General features: G+C 42.0%; 2 protein-coding genes across 2 annotated transcripts in view; both read left to right on the top strand.

Moving 5' to 3' along the window:
• Pmp70 (ATP binding cassette subfamily D member Pmp70) overlaps positions 1-466 on the top strand; it is a 60,081-nt gene extending 59,615 nt beyond the window's left edge. The window contains exon 10 of the mRNA XM_065218993.1: positions 48-466. Coding sequence (XP_065075065.1) covers positions 48-461 — 414 coding nt within the window. The 3' untranslated portion in view covers positions 462-466. The remainder of the gene's footprint in view (positions 1-47) is intronic.
• A 15,120-nt stretch (positions 467-15,586) lies between these two features.
• Positions 15,587-16,747, top strand: Ciao1 (cytosolic iron-sulfur assembly component 1). Its single transcript, XM_065218960.1, has 2 exons — positions 15,587-15,873; positions 15,944-16,747. The coding sequence occupies exons 1-2, from the start codon at positions 15,600-15,602 to the stop codon at positions 16,681-16,683; spliced, it is 1,014 nt and encodes a 337-aa protein (XP_065075032.1). The 5' UTR covers positions 15,587-15,599; the 3' UTR covers positions 16,684-16,747.
• Positions 16,748-20,123: the final 3,376 nt, after the last annotated feature.

Here is a 20,123-nt window from a genome sequence, read left to right as displayed (position 1 = left end):
ACGATTCGACTAGTTGTTAGTTTTTGCTAATAGTATTTCTTTTCTAGATCATCTATCCCCATACGCATCAGGAAATGAAACGGCGTGGCAAGACGGATGCCGATTTGCTCGCTTTCCTGGAATTGGTACAGCTATCGTACCTGCAGGTACGGGAGAAAGGTTTGGATGCAATCGAAGATTGGATTGATGTTTTGTCGGGTGGCGAGAAACAGCGAATCGCGATGGCACGGCTTTTCTATCACTGTCCACAGTTTGCCATTCTGGATGAGTGCACATCGGCCGTCTCGGTGGACGTCGAAGGAAGCATGTACGAGTACTGCCGTAAAGTTGGCATTACGCTGTTTACCGTGTCTCATCGCAAGTCGCTGTGGAAGCACCACGACTACTATCTGCAATTTGACGGTCATGGGGCGTATGACTATGCGCCAATCGACGGCAGTGAGCAGCAGTTCGGTTCCTAAGACCACCGGGAACTGGGAGTGTGTACTACGCACAAAAGTCCTTCGTGTCGGCAGTTACAAGCATGCCGTCGGTGTGAATGTGTTCGTTATGAACGAATCTAGGTGATAAGAGGTTCCAGGATGAGGTGCAGGAAACCCGCTTAGGTGTATTGCAAATAATGAAGAAAAATCCAAACTTAGGCTATTATAGGACGTTCTTTCCGTTTTGAATATATCCAGGAAACGAAAGATTTGCTTACAAGCTTTGTTTATTAGCAATCATACTTTTGTTTTTTTTTATGAATACAGACTATTGTTAGAATAAATTTAAAAAAAATATACTGCAATAAAGCAAAACATTTGTTTTTTTACTTCCGCGTTCTGTGCTTGTTTTATCCGAATGCATCATTCGTCGTTCGTGTGTTGTAAAATCTAGAATAGAATGAAAAATTGTTAGATTTTTGCTTTAACTTTCGACCTGAAGGTTGATGTAGGGGTAGGGGGGGAGAAAAAATTACTTGACGTTTTTAAAGGCATATAAGGTACATTTGAAAACAACACATAATTTGTTATAATTCGCCAATGTGAACCATGCATTGAGCTCAATTTGGTTACATTCTGAAACTGCACTGGCCCATTTAAGTCCTACTTAGCATTTCGCCATATTGCCTAGTATACAGATCGAATCGAAGTGAAATTTGCAGCAAGTGAAAAATTATGAGATTTCTCTAGAGAAAAAGATTGTGGAACATTTGCACTTTTTGTAGTTTAAAGTTAACGTAAAGCTGGGTTTAGACTAGGCAAGTCAAATGATCAACTCAGTTGAATTCAATTGGCTTGAAAAGTTCAACTTTTTTCAATTCAAGTGAGTTGATCAAGTCAGTTGAATGGCATGGTTTACACGTTCAAGTCAGTTGAATTCAACTGACATGCCCTATCTAAACCCAACTTAAAGTAAAAACAATGAGTTTAACCTCCTGTGAAGTGAACATCTGACCGATACGTTTTCTTGCATGCGTGAAAGAAGGAAACGTAAGCCAAAAAGATGCGATAAAAATAATCTATTGCACTGGATCGATCTGTTTACAGATCCAAGCGAAGTAAAATTTTTGCAGTATCAATTTTTCACGCTGGTGAAAAATCAAGTAGGGGAAATGGCTCTAATGTAGGCCTAAGATTTAAGATTGGGCCCATCGCTAAAAATCTGCTATTTATCAATTTTATCTAGATGAACGCGTCATTGGGACGGTACTAATGGATATTTTGGTCGCTATTGGAAATTTAGTCGACTGCTGAATTTATGCATGGGCCCAAATTAGGGATATTTAGGCCGATATTGCATCAATTTCCCCTATTTTATGAGATTTTCACTTTGCTTCGATCTCAATACAGGTCTTTACGAATAAACTTGCTGTCTCTACTTATAGAAAACATCTTTTGCCACAAATTTTTAATTGAACATCAAATCGATTAATTTAGACGCCACGCCACTTCGCTCAAATCTATTGAGCAGGAAAGTTTGGTTATGGATAACTGTTGGACAGCCGCCATTGTATTATACACCATAGCGATCACTTACCTAAAAAAGTTGGTTTCTACTGCTAATCGTTGCTCGTCTTCCTTCCATCGTACAACAAAGAGTTTTCGAAACGTGATATTGCCTCTGCAAAATATTCCTTTCGGATGGAACGCTAGGTTCCGTCCTCAGTGGAATATTTGCAGGACATATCAAATTCAGCCGCGGCCATGTTTTTGATGAAGATATTATTTCGTTAATTAACACACGTCTGCTCAGCAGCTCGGACAGGAACAAAATGATGGCGATGCCAAGGAAATTGACAAGGTATTATATTTCGTGTAGGTATAAACTTTTGATTTGGTGTGGGTAGAAATAATAAACGGTATAAATGTGTTCAGTGCTGCCAATTTTTGAATTTTTGAAGTGTGCCCTGCACGGTAACCAGCGTAAACACATAAATGAGTAAAAAAATACACATTTTTTACATTTTGTGAAACAAAGTAGCCGCGGATACGCCGAAGCCAGGTCCGTTTGTTTGAAGATTGCCGTGGCAACGGATAAACCAAGAGCAAATTTCCATTACGTCGAAAGTAACAAAGGTAAACAAAGTCGAGCTATTAGTGTCAATCGATGCTCATGCTATTACACTATATACTGCCTGAATATAGGATCACATCCCATTTTTAAATTTATTTACCAGTCAAATTGCTTTTTGACGTAATCACCTTCCGATCAAAATAGTTTTCGATGTTACTTAAGTCACCCGATTTCTATGGAGATGCCGTTTGCCTTAAGTAACAGCGCAGAGAAACCAGTGAAAAGTGTACGTTCGTCGTTTCGATTTCTCATTATTAAAGTGAATAAATAGAACTGTTTGTTGCTAAGATGATTTCGGTGGTCCTAAAATGATGAATGGGCTGCACGTAAGGAGACGTAATTGATAATTCTCCCGAATATCCTGGTAAATACATTTTGACTTAAGTAACAATGGGGGCCACCAAACGACGTATAATAACTTTTGACTTAAAAACCAGTATTTTTAACATGAAAGCTAGCGAATTGCATTTGCATGATTAGAACCCTGCTATATATGTTAAACATTGCTATCACTATGAGATTATACGAGTTTAATTGAAAATAGGAATAACTTTTCGGTCATCAAAACAAAACTTTATTTTTCTCGGATTGGTGCGAATGTTACTTACGACATAATGAAAATTTGCTCTTGAAACAACCTACACCGAGGAGAATTTCCGTATACCATTTATGTGTGAAACCACATATTTTTTTGCAATTAGCCTTTCACAAATAAAAAATATGTTTGAGAACATAAAAATTATTTGGTTTCCCGCAAATAAAATCAATGTTCTAAAATAAATGAATTTCATTTGCTTTAGCTAATAAAATTTATGTGTGAGGTTTATAACATTTATTTCTTGGTTGAAAATAAAGATTATGTGTCTTTTTAAAATGAAAGTCATGGTACACACAATAATGTTTACGTGTCAAGTACATATATTTTATATGTACTAAAAATACACACAATAAAATAATAAACATACATACATTCAAAGTGTTTTTTTTTTTGTTACTTCACACGTAATACATCGGTAATTTCAAAGGGATTTTCCGCGTGGAGACGTTTTCCGTTTGAGTCATCCCGTGTCTGTCGAAAGGTGCATCAGAGGGTCTTGCAAATACTTCGCCGCTTTGAGCCTCTTTGTCCTCTTCCTGCACGTTTCCCTCCCGCGCCTGCTCCTCCTGGACGTATCCCTGCGGAAAAATTCGCAAAAAAATGTTATTTCAAACAAATCATTTATATGCACCTACTCACGTTTGCCTTGCACCAATCAGTTAAAAGTTAGCACCACTCAGCGCTCAAACATCAAAATTATGTGACGCATAATGATGCAAAACGTATTTTTTATGGTATCACACATATAACTAAAATATGTCACTCATATAAGTGTTATGGGCTATCTTATAACAGATAAGGGTTTGTTATGATGTTTATGTTTACACATATAAAAATAATGTTTTGAATATCTTATAAGAAGTATGTGTACGAACCAAATAAACAATAAGTTTAGAATTTTATTAGTGTAGGTAAATAACAAAAGGATACCATGGCAGCAAGTATATAACCAAGGGCTCCAGGTAACCAATGAACAACTAGGAGGGTATAAATAGTGAATTTTCACCTAGTTCAAATTAGTTCTAATCCAACCATCAAGCTGTGTTTACAGTAATAAACTTCGTTTAAATCAATCCTGTCTTTCTCTGCTACGAACAATACCTACAAGAGGTTATGGGCACCCCGAAGGAAGCTGCGCATGGAATTCCCCAGTATTCCGGTGGACCGGGATTCGAGAATTGGAGTTTTCGCGTCAAGATGTTTTTGGATGCAGCTGGTGTGCTGCGGACATTGACGGAAAACGTACCAACAGTGGAAGCAGTTAAAGCAAAGTTTGAAGAAGATGATCGGAAAACGAAGAGCTACATCGTAGGATTCTTGGTAGATGATGTTCTGGAAGTAGTCCGGGACAAAAGCAGCGCGAAAGAGATGTGGTCAAGCTTGCGTGAAGTTTTTGCCAAGAAGTCTGTGGCCAGTCAAACGCTCCTACGAAAGCAGCTTGGACGCCTACGGATGAAGGAGGGAGCTTCGATGCGGTCTCACCTTTTGGCGTTCGATGATCTCGTGAGGCAACTCAAAACGGCTGGTGCGAACCTGGAGGATGGAGATCTCGTGTCTCAGCTATTCCTTAGCTTGTCGGACTCATACGATCCCCTCGTCACAGCGCTGGAAAACATCAAGGAAGAAGACTTGAACTTGGATTTGGTGAAGCAACGGCTCCTTGCGGAAGAACAAAAACGTGCTGATCGGATGGACGAAACTGTTGAGGACAGACCAGTAGTTTTCGCAGCACACTACCAGGACAGACGTGGTGGCAAATTCAAGGGTAAATGCCACAACTGTGGCAAACCAGGCCACATGAAGAAGGACTGCCCCAACCCAAAGAAGGAAGTGCATGCTGCAATTGGAAAGAAAGCAATTAGTTTTATGGTGAGCCGCGACGAGCCAACAAAATCAAACTGTAACACAATTAATTTCAAATTGGACTCTGGGGCGAGTGATCATTTGGTCAATGTAAAAACGTTTTTCGACTCGACTGAAAGACTCCCGACCCCGGTGGTGATCGATGTGGCGAAGGATGGTGAAAACCTAGTAGCAAAGGACGAAGGCGAAATCAATGGCTACAGTAACCACGGCATGCTTCTGAAAGTGAGGAATGTTCTCTACGTGCCGGATCTCCGCGAAAACCTGTTGTCAGTGAAGAAACTTGCGGCCGTCGGTGTCGAAGTGTTGTTTCTCAAAAATAAAGCTGTACTGAAAAAGGATGTCTATGTTATCGCTACTGCACCAATGAAGGGGAACTTATACGAGTTCGATATTAAGATGTGTGATCCAGTTGCTAACGTTTGCCAGGTGGATTGCAACGAACTTTGGCATCGTCGCTTAGGACATCTTGGCCAAGGTGGAATGGCCAAAATCGTTCAAAAGGAGCTGGCCACTGGTGTGGATTTCAAGCCTGGACTAAATCGGTTCTGCGATGCCTGTGCTCAAGGCAAACAGTGTCGAGACCCGTTCGATGGAACACAAACCCGAGCAAAGCGACCCCTCGAGCGGATTCACTCGGACGTATGCGGTCAAATCGATCCACCAGCCTGGGACGGATCGAAATATTTTGTGTCATTTATCGACGACAAAACGCACTTTGCTATGATTTACCTCATGAAACGGAAGTCAGAGGTCTTCGAAAAATTGCAGGAGTACGAAGCACTGGTAACCGCTCATTTCGGCACGCGGATTTCGAAACTGACCGTGGATCAAGGTCGGGAATATGGATCAACGGCACAGAAAGCCTACTACAAGAAGAAAGGTATTCAGGTTGAGGCAACTGTCGCTTACACGCCTCAACAAAATGGTGTGGCTGAGCGTTTCAACAGAACGCTTGTGGAAAAAGTGAGGACCATGTTGCTTGATTCGTCAATGCCAAAGCAGATGTGGAATGAAGCAGCTCTTACAGCGGTGTATTTGATCAACCGCAGTCCATCCGCAGCGTTACTGGAAGGAGTAACATCGGCCGAATATTGGATGGGATCCAAGCCGGACATGTCGAAGCTTCGTGTTTTTGGATGCAAGGCGTATGCATGGATCCCTACGCAACTCCGAAAAAAGTTGGATGCTAAAAGTCAAGAAGTCCTCATGATCGGCTATACAACCAATGGATACCGCCTATGGAATAGAAAAAAGCAGGAAGGTAGTGATTGCTCGTGACGTTCGTTTCGACGAGACCTGTTTCCCGTACGCTTCTGAGCCTAGAAAAGAGAAGAAGCCGTTAGTCGTTTTACCTTCGTACGAGCAAGAGGGGGAAGCAGCTGAGCCCGAAGACGAACCTGCCGATGAAGAATCAGATTTGGACAACGATGGACAACATCTCCAAGATCCAGAGGACAACATATCAGATGAAGCAACAGTCGCTGCGCTCCCTTCGCAAATAAATAGTGACGAAACTCATGCAGAATCGTCAAGGCGTAGCGAACGGGAGCGCAAGTTTCCGGGTAAGTTGCTCGATTATATTACTGGTTTCCAAGCAACCCCTGCTGCGTTTTTCTTCACATTAGATGTTCCTGAAACCTACAAGCATGTGCTAGTTCGGGAAGACCGAGACGAGTGGCTGCAAGCCATTCAAGACGAGTTGCAGTCAATGGAGAAAAATCATGTGTGGAAGATGGTACCATGTCCCGCTAACGTGAAGCCATTAAAACCAAGTGGGTTTTCCGGATTAAGGAGGACGAGGCCGGACGGATAGTACGGTACAAGGCCCGACTTGTCGCGAAGGGTTTTCTGCAGAAACCTGGACTGGACTACGAAGAGACGTACGCTCCAGTGGCCAAGCTTGCGACAATTAGAATCATCCTTGCGGTTGGTGTTCACTGTTGGGAATGGATGAGCACCTTGATATATAGCCACCTTGGCATAAGAGAAAACCAATTTGATTACTGGCTACACTGTATTTGATCCTTTTGACGTTTTGTATCATTCCATAATAAATCAGTTACTTTCACACACGCGTTTCTAGTTTTTCTCCCCGAAAGTATCCGCGGTTTCTTTTGTCTGCTCTCTGGTGTTCCCTTTGTTCGTTTCCCGGTGATTCCGTGCGACTCTGTTGGTGCGTCCAGGTCCACAGTTTATGGGCCCAGCTGCCGGAAGTGAACAAGGAAGTATTTGTGCGATTCTTGCCGAGAGCTGGTTTACCGGAAGGCAGTGTTTGGTCTTCCGAGAAAAGTTTTAGTGCGGAGAAAAATCAAAATGGCGGACGGCATGCGAGTGTCGTTTGCGAAGCTGAGTAGCGGAAATTATGTTTCCTGGAAATTCCGGATGAAGTCGTTACTTGAACGTGAAGAGTTGTGGGACGTGATTGGTACAGCGAAACCGGAGGAAGTGGATGAACATTATGCGCAGTGGAAGAAGAACGATGTGAAAGCTCGCGCGACGATTTCGTTGTTTATTGATGACAACCAGCTGCGTTTTATCAAGAAAGCCGAAACCGCGCGTGATATGTGGAATAACCTAAAAACCTATCATGAGAAAGCAACGATAGGCACCCAGGCAATGCTCCTGCAGCAGTTGTGTTCGATTAATCTCGGTGAGGGTGGCGAAGTTGAAAAGCACCTGGAAGAAATCGAAAACTTGTTTGATCGGCTTGACAGTAGCGGTGTTGAGATCAGTGAGCAGTTGCGGGTGATAATGATGCTGCGCAGTTTGCCTCCGTCTTTCTCGAGTTTTGTTACGTCACTGGAAAATCGGCCACACGAAGATTTAACAATGGACTTAGTGGTGGCTCGATTGCGCGATGAGTGTAACAAGCGGGCGAGCCCAAGAGCGGGTCCCAGTGGAATCAGTGTTAAGGAAGAAAAAGTCCACAAAGCGGATGCTAACGTGGTGAACAGTGACAACGTGAAGTGTTTTTTTTGTAAACAACCTGGCCATTACAAGAGAAATTGTCGCAAGTTGGCCGCATTGAAGAACAAGGACAGTTCGGATGAATCGAGCAAGAAGTCGAGTTCCGGTCAGCAGGCTAAAAAGGTGCAAGCGGAAAATGCACAGCAATCGAAACCAGTGGTAGCAGAAGATTCGTTCTGTGGTGCCGTGTGTTTTGTTGCGGGTGGTGCTATTCCGGGAGCATGGACAATCGACAGCGGATGTACTTGTCATATGACAAATGATCGCGGGTTTTTCGTTGAATTCAAGAGCGGTGTTGTTGTTGATGTTACTTTGGCTGACGGTACAAAAACGAAGTCATGCGGTATCGGTAGTGGAAACGTTATCGGTGTGAACGCTAATGGCCAGCGCGTTGTGATTACGTTGGAGCGAGTGCTCTATGTCCCCAATTTGGAGGGAGGACTGGTTTCGGTGCGGAAATTGGCCGAAAAGGGATTCACGGTTGTGTTCAATGTGAATGGTTGTGAAATCCAAGACTCTGACGATAAGGTTGTCGCAGTGGGTGAACTGGTTGGCTGCCAATACAAGCTGAAGATTGGTGAGCAGTGTATGGCTGTGAAAGGTTGTCATACGGATCTGTGCCAACATACGTGGCACCGCCGATTTGGTCACCGCGAAGTGAACGTGGTGAATGTCATCACGTCGAAAGGACTGGCCAGCGGATTCGAGGTCAAGGACTGCGGAGAGCGTATAGTCTGTGAGTGCTGCATCAAAGGTAAGTTAGCACGAAAACCTTTTCCTTCGTTAGGTGAGCGCAGGTCGACGCAGCCATTGGATCTGATACACACAGATTTGTGCGGACCAATGGAAAATGCGACACCGGGTGGGAATAAATATTTTATTACCCTGATCGACGACTACAGTCGTTTCTGCGCGGTGTTTCTCCTTACGTCGAAGAGCGAGGCAGAGCACAAGATTCGGGAATACGTTCGGTGGACCGAAAACGTGTTCGGGCGGAAACCTAAGGTGATTAGGTCCGATGGAGGAGGCGAGTATATCGGCGAGGCTTTACAGCAGTTTTACAAAGCCGAGGGCATCGTTTCGCAGTATACCACTCCGTATACACCACAGCAGAATGGTGTAGCGGAACGGAAGAACCGCGCACTGCAGGAGATGGCCAACTGTATGCTGTTGGATGCAGGGCTGCCCAAATGTTATTGGGGTGAGGCCGTGTTTACGGCGAACTTCGTCCAGAATCGGTTGCCATCGCGAGTTGTGGATAAAACGCCTTACGAGCTTTGGACAGGAAAAGTACCGGATTTGGCTGAACTTAAAGTGTTTGGGTGCGAAGCCTATGTGCACGTGCCCGACCAAAAACGAAAGAAATTCGACCCGAAAGCTAAGAAGCTAGTATTTGTCGGCTACTCAAGTCAGCACAAAGGCTATTGCTTTCTTGACCTCACAACGAATCGCATCACTATAAGCCGTGACGCGCGCTTTCTGGAGCTGGGAAATGGCTCAGAACAGCCGGAGGAGGAGCCAGTTCCTTCGGAGATTCCTGTTGAGCAGAGTGGTGATAGTGTGAGTGATTGTGAAGAAGAAGTGATAATCGAGGATCGTTGACGACGTCCAGAAGTGCGTGACGAACAGGAACAGTCTGAGTACGATGATGCTAGTGAAATGAACGATAGTGATTTCCTGGGCTTCGAACCGGAGGTTCCAGAAGAACAACCAGTGTTGAACAGAGCGAATCGGCGCAATCGGGGAGTTTTGCCAGGACGTTACGATGACTTTGTAGTGGGGCAAGTGACTGTAGATGAAGAGCCCGAAGATTATAGAGAAGCAGTACTAGTGCCTGCTTGGAAAGTGCCATGGACGCGGAAATTGCGGCACACAATGCGAATAAGACATGGGAGTTGGTGCAGCTACCCCATGGGAAGAAAGTGATTGGAGTGAAGTGGGTCTTCAAGCTAAGCTATGAGTCACAGGACGGATGGAACCTAGTAGGATATTCAGACTCGGATTGGGCCGGCGATAGGCGTACTCGGCGTTCTACCACCGGTTTCGTATTCTTTTACGGAGGTGGTCCTGTCAGTTGGACCAGCAAGGGCCAGGACTCGGTTGCTCTTTCGTCCTTGGAGGCCGAATATAACGCATTGTCGTTGGCCTGCCAGGAAGCGATGTGGCTGAGACGATTGTTGGAGGAGCTGAAGGAGCCGGAAAGGAATCCGACAGTTCTGTACGAAGATAACATGGGATGCCTGAGTTTCGCCAAAGCGGAAAGATGCAGTGGCAGAGTAAAGCACTATGATTTCAAGAGACATTTTATCCGTGAGTTGTGCGAACAGAAGACCGTAAATTTAGTGTATTGCCCAAGTGAAGAGATGGCCGCCGACGCTCTTACTAAACCAGTCGGTCCGGCCAAACTGGATATGTTCTTGACGAAGGTAGGACTGAAGAAGTGATTAGGGCGGTACTCATCCAGGAGGAGTGTTGGGAATGGATGAGCACCTTGATATATAGCCACCTTGGCATAAGAGAAAACCAATTTGATTACTGGCTACACTGTATTTCAGCGCTGCCATTTATACAGATTTATCTGTATTATACAGATTTTTTAATCTTAATACAGATCCGATACAGAATACAGATTTATCACAGATTTTTAAATTACAATACAGATTTATACAGATTTTTATAAAATGCTTGAGAAAAAAAATTCCAAATTTATAAAAACAAAATAACTTGCTCGATTTTATCAGCGTACCCCCTTCTCTCCAAAATTAATTGTTGTGCTAAAAACCATATTTTTTGCAGTGGGATTTTGGGATAGTTTTATCAAGTATCCGAGAGTTTTTGCCCCTCCAGTGGTTGGAAAACTGTGTTTGCAGTATGGAGAATATCACAAAATTCGCGACTCTCTACTAAATATAACTTCACAGAAGGAAAAAGGCGAACATGAAAGAAAACGAAATCCAATTTGGCTCAAAAGACTAGAAGAAGCTTACTCGTCGCTATGCTCCTCTAACATAAAAAAAAAATTAAAAGTTTATGGAACATTTAATCGATTCCACTGTGCGTTTATATAGCTGCCTTTTAATAACTCATGATGACATCAAAATTTGATGTATTTTTATTTTGTTTTTTCGGCATGCATGCAATAACATGTTGATAACTAAATTTGTAATCTAAATAAAATATCTATATCAAAATAAGTTATCAAGCAGTTCTCACTAATATCAATATATGTTATAATTTTGATATTCTTCGCATATCTTTTAGCTCTCATTTTTGTTCTGTTAGCCATCAACTCCATGAAAATGAAATCAATTTGAGTTATCAGGAATAATGAAAACAACATAATTCTTGTTTTCATTTTGTTCTCACCCTCTGCTCGGGAACCTATCAAATTTCCATCGACAATTAATCATGTTATGGTGTTTTTGACAGCATTCACAACCAGAGGACCAACCGCTTTCGGATGCATATGGAGCTGGGGATTTACAGTATTAATTGAATATTTCCAATATAAGCATGTATGTTAAATACAAGAAAAGTGCCCGAGCACATTAAAATGGTACAAATACAAGTACTCGTAAACATTTTACTTGCATTGAAAATGTATTTCATAAGAAATTGCGGATTTTCTGATATTCTCCATACTGCAAAAATGATTTTACCAGCACTGGCGGGGCGACATCTCTCGACTTTTCGGTGTAACTACCACACAAATGATGTAATTAATTGTATTCATCTATATTAAAAATATCAAATAGTAATGAACTCGTGCACTTTTTTGCATTTAAAACTGCTTATCAGGAAGATAATGAATAGAAACTAAAATCTCCATACATTTTCAAACGGCTTCATATCACTCTTATAAATAAGTACGGACGATATCACAAATGGCGCAATTATATCCCGTATGGTTAGTACGATGCCCGAATAGGTGGTTAAGCACTTTTTATGGTTATTTTGTATGCACTGTATTTGTAAAACAACAAAACATGATTAATTAAGAAAAAAATCGTCAATACAGAAAATACAGATTTTTTAATAGAGTGGATACAGATTTTTTATAAAACCACCTGGCAGCTCTGCTGTATTTGATCCTTTTGACGTTTTGTATCATTCCATAATAAATCAGTTACTTTCACACACGCGTTTCTAGTTTTTCTCCCCGAAAGTATCCGCGGTTTCTTTTGTCTGCTCTCTGGTGTTCCCTTTGTTCGTTTCCCGGTGATTCCGTGCGACTCTGTTGGTGCGTCCAGGTCAACATTCACGAGGGCTTCTTCCTTCACCAGATGGATGTAAAGACGGCCTTTCTTCACGGCGAGCTAAAGGAATCAATTTTCATTTGTCCTCCAGACGGTACGAAGTCAGCACCAGGGATGGCGTGCAAGCTGCAAAAGTCGCTTTACGGACTTAAGCAGTCACCACGGTGTTGGAATCAGAAGTTCACTAGCCAGATCGAGAAACTGGGTTTCGTACAATCGAAGAGAGACTACTGCTTGTACGTCAGGTACGAGGAGAATGATGAGCTTTATATCATCCTGTACGTCGATGATCTTCTGATTGCGGGAAGAAATTTGGACACCATCAACAATTGCGACACTTTCTTGGTATACGGATCAATTACAACCGTAATGGTGGATCTTTGCGACTGTCACAGGAATCCAACGTTACAAAGGTACTGGATCGTTTTGGAATGGGTGAATGCAATCCGATCAAGACTCCAATGGAAAAAGGTCCACAAACTACCTCGAGGTGGGCCTAGCGCTGAAGAACCATATCGCGAATTGCTTGGCAGCTTGATGTACATTATGCTCTGTGTCAGGCCAGATGTATGTTACCCTGTCGGTTATCTCGGGCGATTCCAGCAGGATTCATCAACCGTACATTGGAATGCATTGAAGCGAGTGGTGCGGTATCTTAGCGGGACAAAAAACCTGAGTCTCGAATACCAGAGGACCAGTGTATCAGTACCGCTCATAGGCTATGCCGATGCCGATTGGGCGGCCGACCTTCATGACCGAAAATCTGTGATCGGCTTCATTTTCAAGGTCTATGGATGCACCGTATCCTGGAGTAGCAAGAAACAATCCACCGTATCATTGTCGTCAAATGAAGCTGAGTACGTTGCTCTTAGTGCAGCAGCAGCAGAGGCCGTATGGATCAGCGGCATTTTGAACGACCTTCAAGTAATTGCCAATCCAGTGACAATCTATGAAGACAACCGAGGATGCATCGGCATGGCCAAAAATCTAGAAAGCAAGAGGACCAAGCACATTGACGTGAAACATCATTTCATACGAGATCTGGTGGAGAGTGGTACACTGCACATCGAGCCGATTGGAACCCGTGATCAACTGGCGGATCTGTTCACAAAACCTTTGGAAGCCACCCGGTTCCAACAACTGACGTCTTACCTAGGAATGTCGGATTGAGAGGGAGTGTGAAACAAAGTAGCCGAGGATACGCAGGTCCGTTTGTTTGAAGATTGCCGTGGCAACGGATAAACAACCTAGGTAAATAACGAAAGGATACCATGGCAGCAAGTATATAACCAAGGACTCCAAGGTAACCAATAAACAACTAGGAGGGTATAAATAGTGAATTTTCACCTAGTTCAAATTAGTTCTAATCCAACCATCAAGCTGTGTTTACAGTAATAAACTTCGTTTAAATCAATCCTGTCTTTCTCTGCTACGAGTAATACCTACAAGACATTTTTTATACAAAAAATGTATAAATTTGGAGATCTTAAAATGTGTAAAAAATACACATTTTTAGAACGTAGTACCAGTCAAAATATGTGTATTTTTATACTCATTAATGAGTAAAAAAAAATTCATACTTTGCTGTATCCTGCCTTGTATACGCACGTAATTTGTATATATTTCAGTGAAGTACAACAGAAATATGAAGGAACTACCACAGACAAACAGACACAACACATTGAATATTTCTCACTGTAAAACATAGTCGCTAAAACATTACCGCCATCTGTTGAGTACACTGTGGTGGGTAGTACGCTGAATTGATGGCGTTAGTGTGTAAACGTCAAACGCAAGGGAACTGACTATGCGCGCCACAGGTGGCGGTACTACCAACTACGATACTTTTAAATTGACCGTTAAATGCTTGTTCGATGAAGGAATTGCGAGTGTTATGTCTGTTTGTATGTGCAGTAAGTTTAAGTGTTTTGCTTTTCCTTCCTAAAAAAAATCCTTGAGAATAAAAATGTAAAAAACTCTTTTCTTGTATTCTCCCCAGGATGAAACCATTTCCATTTGATTTGGCAAGTTGTTGACCTACAGAAATGAAATGAACCACCCGTAAAAAAACAATAAAAATACAATGATTTTCATTGTAATTGTCGAGGGGGGCGACACATCTAAATCTCATGTTTAGATGATGATCAAATCTCACACTAGCGAATCAATCTTCGAACAATCTTCTTTCATTTGTCGCATCTCCTTGCATCGCTCATCAATTTTTTGCAGGAAATCTTCAGAATCGTCATAAATCTTCTTTCTATCTACTTAGCGTGCGCGCAGCTAGCCACAGCAAAACACAATCTTTTTTGCATCGTAGATAGAGTCGTCCCCCCCGGTAATTGTAACCATGATATTTACTGTCAAAACATTGGAAATTTTTGTCCATTACCATAAAATCACAACAATGAAAATCATGGTAATTGAGAAATTTACAGTAAAAGGGGGGTTGTTAAGCATCTTAACAACATAAAAAAGTGATTTTTCTCGTACAAATTTGATCTCATCACACTAAAGGGCCACCCACATTAGATCCGTTTGCGTTGCGTTGACGTTAATTTGACAGTTAGACAATAGATTTAGCTGTCATTTTGCAGCAACGCGTCCGATCCGGATCTAATGTGCGTGGGCCTTAATTTTCGTTGTTTGAGCATTGTATCGTTAAAAATCGAAATCTATTTTTTCTCCCGTACAATAATTTAACAATAAATTTTAATGTACTCAAAATTCAATACTAAAAATCATTGTAATTTCGTTGTTTTATTATAATTATTTTTTTTTTCGGGCATATATGTCTTTCAGCGAGTTTCGGAAATGCTACAAAATAAAATGTATTTCTTGGTCCATTTTTCCCACAGGACTGACATCAAATGTTTCCACTATGGGATTTCACAAATTAGACAGTACCCTCTTAACTGGTCTATAAATTTATGGCCCATAACAAACTTAAACAACACATACGAACTTTGCGGCTGTATTGCATATTTTACAGCTGCCGCTTACTTCGCATGTGTTTGTTTTGCGTTTGTTGTAAGTGTGTGAGTGAAAAATAAACAGAAAAATGCTGGCCTAGCAGCTCCTTGATTTTTCCCCATTGTGCACTGTGTCAACATTGTATCGAATACTATTCCTGTGCTTTCAATATACTTTGGTCAAGGAGTCGCAATTCGTGCGTCGAATGACATATGAATTGCCCATCAGAAATCTGATACTGTCACATTCGGTCGCACATTTTCTCGCCTATCTGTCGCCTTTGAAAGAAAAACAACGCAAACGTTCTATCCGTAAATCGACTATAATAATTATTATTTAATAAATTATTCATTTTCTGTATCTTGTGAAGGTTTGGCCCCAAAATGGGTAAATTGGAGTTGCTGCAGTGTTTAACCGGTCACAAAGGCCGCGTCTGGGGAGCTGGTTGGCATCCGAAGGGAAACATCCTGGCAACTTGTGGTGAAGACAAGACCATCCGCATCTGGGCCGAAGATGCAAGCCAGCGCTGGGTGGCAAAAACGGTTCTATCCGACGGTCACACCAGAACCATTCGAGACGTTGCGTGGTCTCCGTGCGGTCAGTACCTTGCGTCGGCCAGTTTCGATGCGACCGTTGCTATCTGGGACAAGAAATCAGGTGTGTAGATAAGGGATTTGTTTATTGTTTCGATAAAGCTGGGATGTTTGATGATGGTGAATCGTTACAGGTGAATTCGAGTGCAACGCAACACTGGAGGGACACGAAAATGAGGTGAAAAGTGTTTCTTGGTCCAAATCCGGCTCACTGCTAGCGACGAGCAGTCGAGACAAGTCCGTATGGGTTTGGGAGGTGGCCCAGGAGGATGAATACGAATGTGCAGCTGTTTTGAATACCCACACACAGGACGTGAAGAAAGTTGAGTGGCATCCGCATGAGGACATTCTCGCTTCCGCCAGTTATGACAACACGATCAAGTTGTACAAGGAGGATTTGGCGGATAGCGATTGGAGCAGCTTCGATACGTTGGTTTCTCACGAATCGACAGTGTGGAGTATTTCTTTTGATGCAACCGGGAAGAGATTGGCCTCGTGCAGCGATGATCAGACGGTGAAGATTTGGCAGGAGTACAAGCCGGGCAACGAGTTCGGCGTCAGCTGCCCTGACAATACACCGGTGTGGAAGTGCGTGTGCACCTTGTCCGGGTATCACAGTCGAAGCGTTTACGACATCAGCTGGTGCAAGCAGAGTGGTCTGCTGGCAACGGCTTGCGGCGACGATATGGTACGGATATTCAAAGAAGCGGAGGGTTCCTCGCCGAACGAGCCGACGTTTGAGATGGTCGCTTCGAAGCATGTCCATTCCCAGGATGTCAATACGGTCGAGTGGAATCCAACGGTAGCCGGGCTGTTGGTTACGACCAGCGACGATGGTGATGTGAAATTATGGAAATACGAACCGGAGGAGTAACGACTGGTGTCAGGAGGTAAAAGTTGATTTGTATGTAATGGGGGTCCGGTAAATAAATTAGTTGTAGGTGAAAAATTAAACTGGGCAGGAGTTAATACGTAAGAACACACCATTGAATCTCTGCAGTGATATGATTGCGTACATGAATTATTATACCAATTCAGGGAATCTGAAATCAATTCTGGGATGTCATCGTCATTCTTTTTATCAACATCATTTGACTTTTTTTTCGCTAAACAGCAGTCTGCCGTTATTCGATGAAACATGGGTGTAACCAGAAGTACGAATTCCCTTCCCTAATTTAGTAACCATGTACCTATTTAGAGCCCCAGAATTTAGATATTTTTTTTTTGTTCAAAATCTCGAAAGTTTATCAATGTTTGGTAGGGTTGATATATCAGCCATGGCTATTCGTTCATATTATGGTGTGTTCCAATTATGACATACGGGATTCCCATAGTCCATAATTGGAACTCACCATAATAGTCACGTATAGCCACAGCTGGTACACTAAAGTTTCGCTAACTGAAAGGGACTGTTTGATTATTTTAGAAATTCCAACTTACCGCATCCAAATGTTTTGACCACTGCCAAAAATTGGTTAGCTGGCAACATATTTTAGACAGTTGTCAGACCCCCTTATTCTGCGAGTCACGTGACTCTCTGTCACCGGTAGGGTGACAATTGTCACCTCGTGTGAGGTGACTCTCCATGCAAATCAAATGGAGAGTCACCTCACACGAGGTGACTATTGTCACCTCACCGGTGAGAGAGAGTCACGTGACTCGCAGAATAGGGGGGAGATAGGACAACCGACAGTTGTTATTTAGAAAAATCAAAAAGTCCCTTTCAGTTAGCGAACGTTTAGTGTACATCCACCCTAAAGAACAAAAAAAAATGTAATATCGATCAACGTAATTCAAGCTGATGTATGAAATAAAGATGTAATAGCAAAAAGCAGATACAATATTGTATCAATGGATGTAATTTTGTTCGCAAAATCGATGTACATCGTACAACGTAATATTACATAACCGGCGGAATGATCTCTGTGCAGCTGTTTGGATGTAATATTCAACAACATTTTTTTTCTGTGTACCTACATTTAAAAAATCTATAATATAATGTTAGGGTTGGTAGCAGGTCACTTTTTAGTGGTTAGGTAACTTTTTCAAATCAGGGGGAGGTAGCTCATCGATTCTTCCGGTTCGCCTCCTAGCATCGTGCTATAAGGTACCAGGCGATAACCAGGGTAGTTGATCGATAGCTCGATGACGTCATTTCGTTGGCGTCTGCAATGGGAAATTCTCATAGCAGGCGTTGACGATGGGACGTTGTCGAGTTGTTGAATAGCAACTATCGTGGTAACTCACCGATTACCTGTCGATCTGCCAAATTTGGAAAGACGTCTGCATTGAATTGTCTCATATAATAATATTCCGCCCACTATATCACAAGAAATTGCGAGTAGCTGAGTGGAATGGAGATAAGTTAAGCATTGGGTACAGGACCAAGTCTCCCCTGGGTGGTGCCAGAAGATGAGCGCAATAGAATCATCAAGTTGCCATAAGGCACGGAATGAGACTATTGCATGGCTGGGTAGTCAAAGTCTTCCATTCGTTAGTCATTTCAGGTGGATTAGAACAGGTTTAGGTTTAGGGTGGGCGTTGGCCAGATTTGGATTTTTCAGATATAATCCTAAATAGGACCTAGATTATTTAATACACTAGTAACCTCAACTTCTGTCACAATGTTTCATTGTGACTAATCAACACTCAATGGGTAAAATATCAAATTAGCGGTAAATTTGAAAAAAAAGGGAACTTGGAGTGTAGATTGCACTGCCCACTGGACGATTCTGAAGCCTGACCAAGTGAGTGGGTTACGGGTTTATTTGATTGTACGTCATTTCCAAGTTATATATAGATACATTCATACCATTGGCATTTTGTATTTGAGATAAGACAGAGACAGGATGCGGAGGGCCCGCTTAGGGGGAGCGTAACCCATGTTATGGCTTCCATTTATTAAATAGTTCAGATAGGCTGGAAATGATAGGTTCATGGTGAGAAAATGTACCATATGGTGCCCGTTCACTGATCAAAATTAGATTCAAATCGTCAGGCCCTGCCCTGGAATAAGGGAATTGACGATGATTTGTCAAGTTTCATTTTGCATTTGCATATAATTGTAAGTTTAGGTTTGCTTTTGTAATTGTAAGATAGATAGTTTGCCTCAATTGAAACATTAGGTCGTATGAATAAAAGCGTTTAATTTACTTTTCCCGTAAGAAAAGCACGGGAAAGTAAAGTAAACTCTTTTTATTCATACGGCCCATTGAGTTAAACATGACGAATCATACCTCTAAAATAGTAGTAGTTACAGTGCCGCATTATCTAACTTTTGTTTTGTTTGTTTACATATAACTAATACTAATACCTCCTTGTTTTCTCTCTAATTTGTCTACTATGTTCCACCATCACGATGAGAGATGAGCTACCGTACATGGTACACGCTCATGTACACTCCCAAAATAGTATGCCGCAAGTAAGTATATCACAGAGGCAACTAAAGATCCAGAAACAAAAACCGAAAACGCTGAACGGCAGATTGCTTTACAGTGGTCGACCAGGGTGTGTGGTGATAAATTACAAAATTACAATTACATCATTATTTCATACATCAGCTTGAATTGCGTTGATCGATATTACATTTTTTTGGCTGTGCACTACACCACCGGAGCCAGCAAAGTTCAACAATCCATCGTTGCTTATGCCTTTGTTGTCGTTTGGAACCAGAGCTGGTAAATATCACGGCCGTCATGTGAGAATGAGAAAACAGGTCCTCTCACTATCACGAGACGAAACTACCTATCATCAGTTTTCTTGTCATTTTCCAATGATCAAGCACTCATGAGAATAATTCTATTGCGGTTTTTGCATCTACATTTCTAACTGATTTAGATTAATTCAAGCAAGAAACCGTAAGTAATCGGTAGAGGTAATATATTATTACAATTTCGCGATACAAGTAACTTTAAAAGCAATAAATGAGCTAGTAATTACGATGATCACAACACTGTCACATTTTGTCATGACGAAAAATTCGATGAGATTTTGAAGAAAATCTCTATCATCGTTTTCTCAACCGATGATAGTGACAGAAGTATCTCTGTAAATATCGCGTGAGATCTTTCATTGAAAATGAAATTTGCCAGCCCTGTTTGGAACCAGTTTTGCGAGGTAGGTGACGATTGTGTGTATTTCTCGCGTAAATTTTGAAAAGGGCCTAGCCTGAACAATACGTAAAGAGCAAATTGAAACATTGTACGTCGCGTGAAAGTGGAACTTAATGAAGGCCTAAGTACTTTTTCGTAGTTTTTAGTTTTCGGATTTGAAAGATCGTCGGTTACAGTGGCCTGCTTACTGAGCAGAAAAACG

This window comes from Ochlerotatus camptorhynchus, unplaced genomic scaffold (genome assembly GCF_037179485.1).
Source record: "Ochlerotatus camptorhynchus isolate MF236.1 unplaced genomic scaffold, CSIRO-AGI_Acam_v1.1 ptg000096l, whole genome shotgun sequence".
NCBI classification, from domain to species: domain Eukaryota; kingdom Metazoa; phylum Arthropoda; class Insecta; order Diptera; family Culicidae; genus Ochlerotatus; species Ochlerotatus camptorhynchus.
The sequence above is the reverse complement of the archived record's forward strand: the minus strand, read 5'-3'. Positions and strand labels throughout refer to the sequence as shown.

Bases quoted from the DNA above. Each gene is read 5' to 3' on its own strand.
- Ciao1 (XM_065218960.1), top strand. From the start codon at position 15,600: ATGGGTAAATTGGAGTTGCTGCAGTGTTTAACCGGTCACAAAGGCCGC. The intron at 15,874-15,943 runs GTGTGTAGATAA...GAATCGTTACAG, and splicing joins TATCTGGGACAAGAAATCAG to GTGAATTCGAGTGCAACGCA.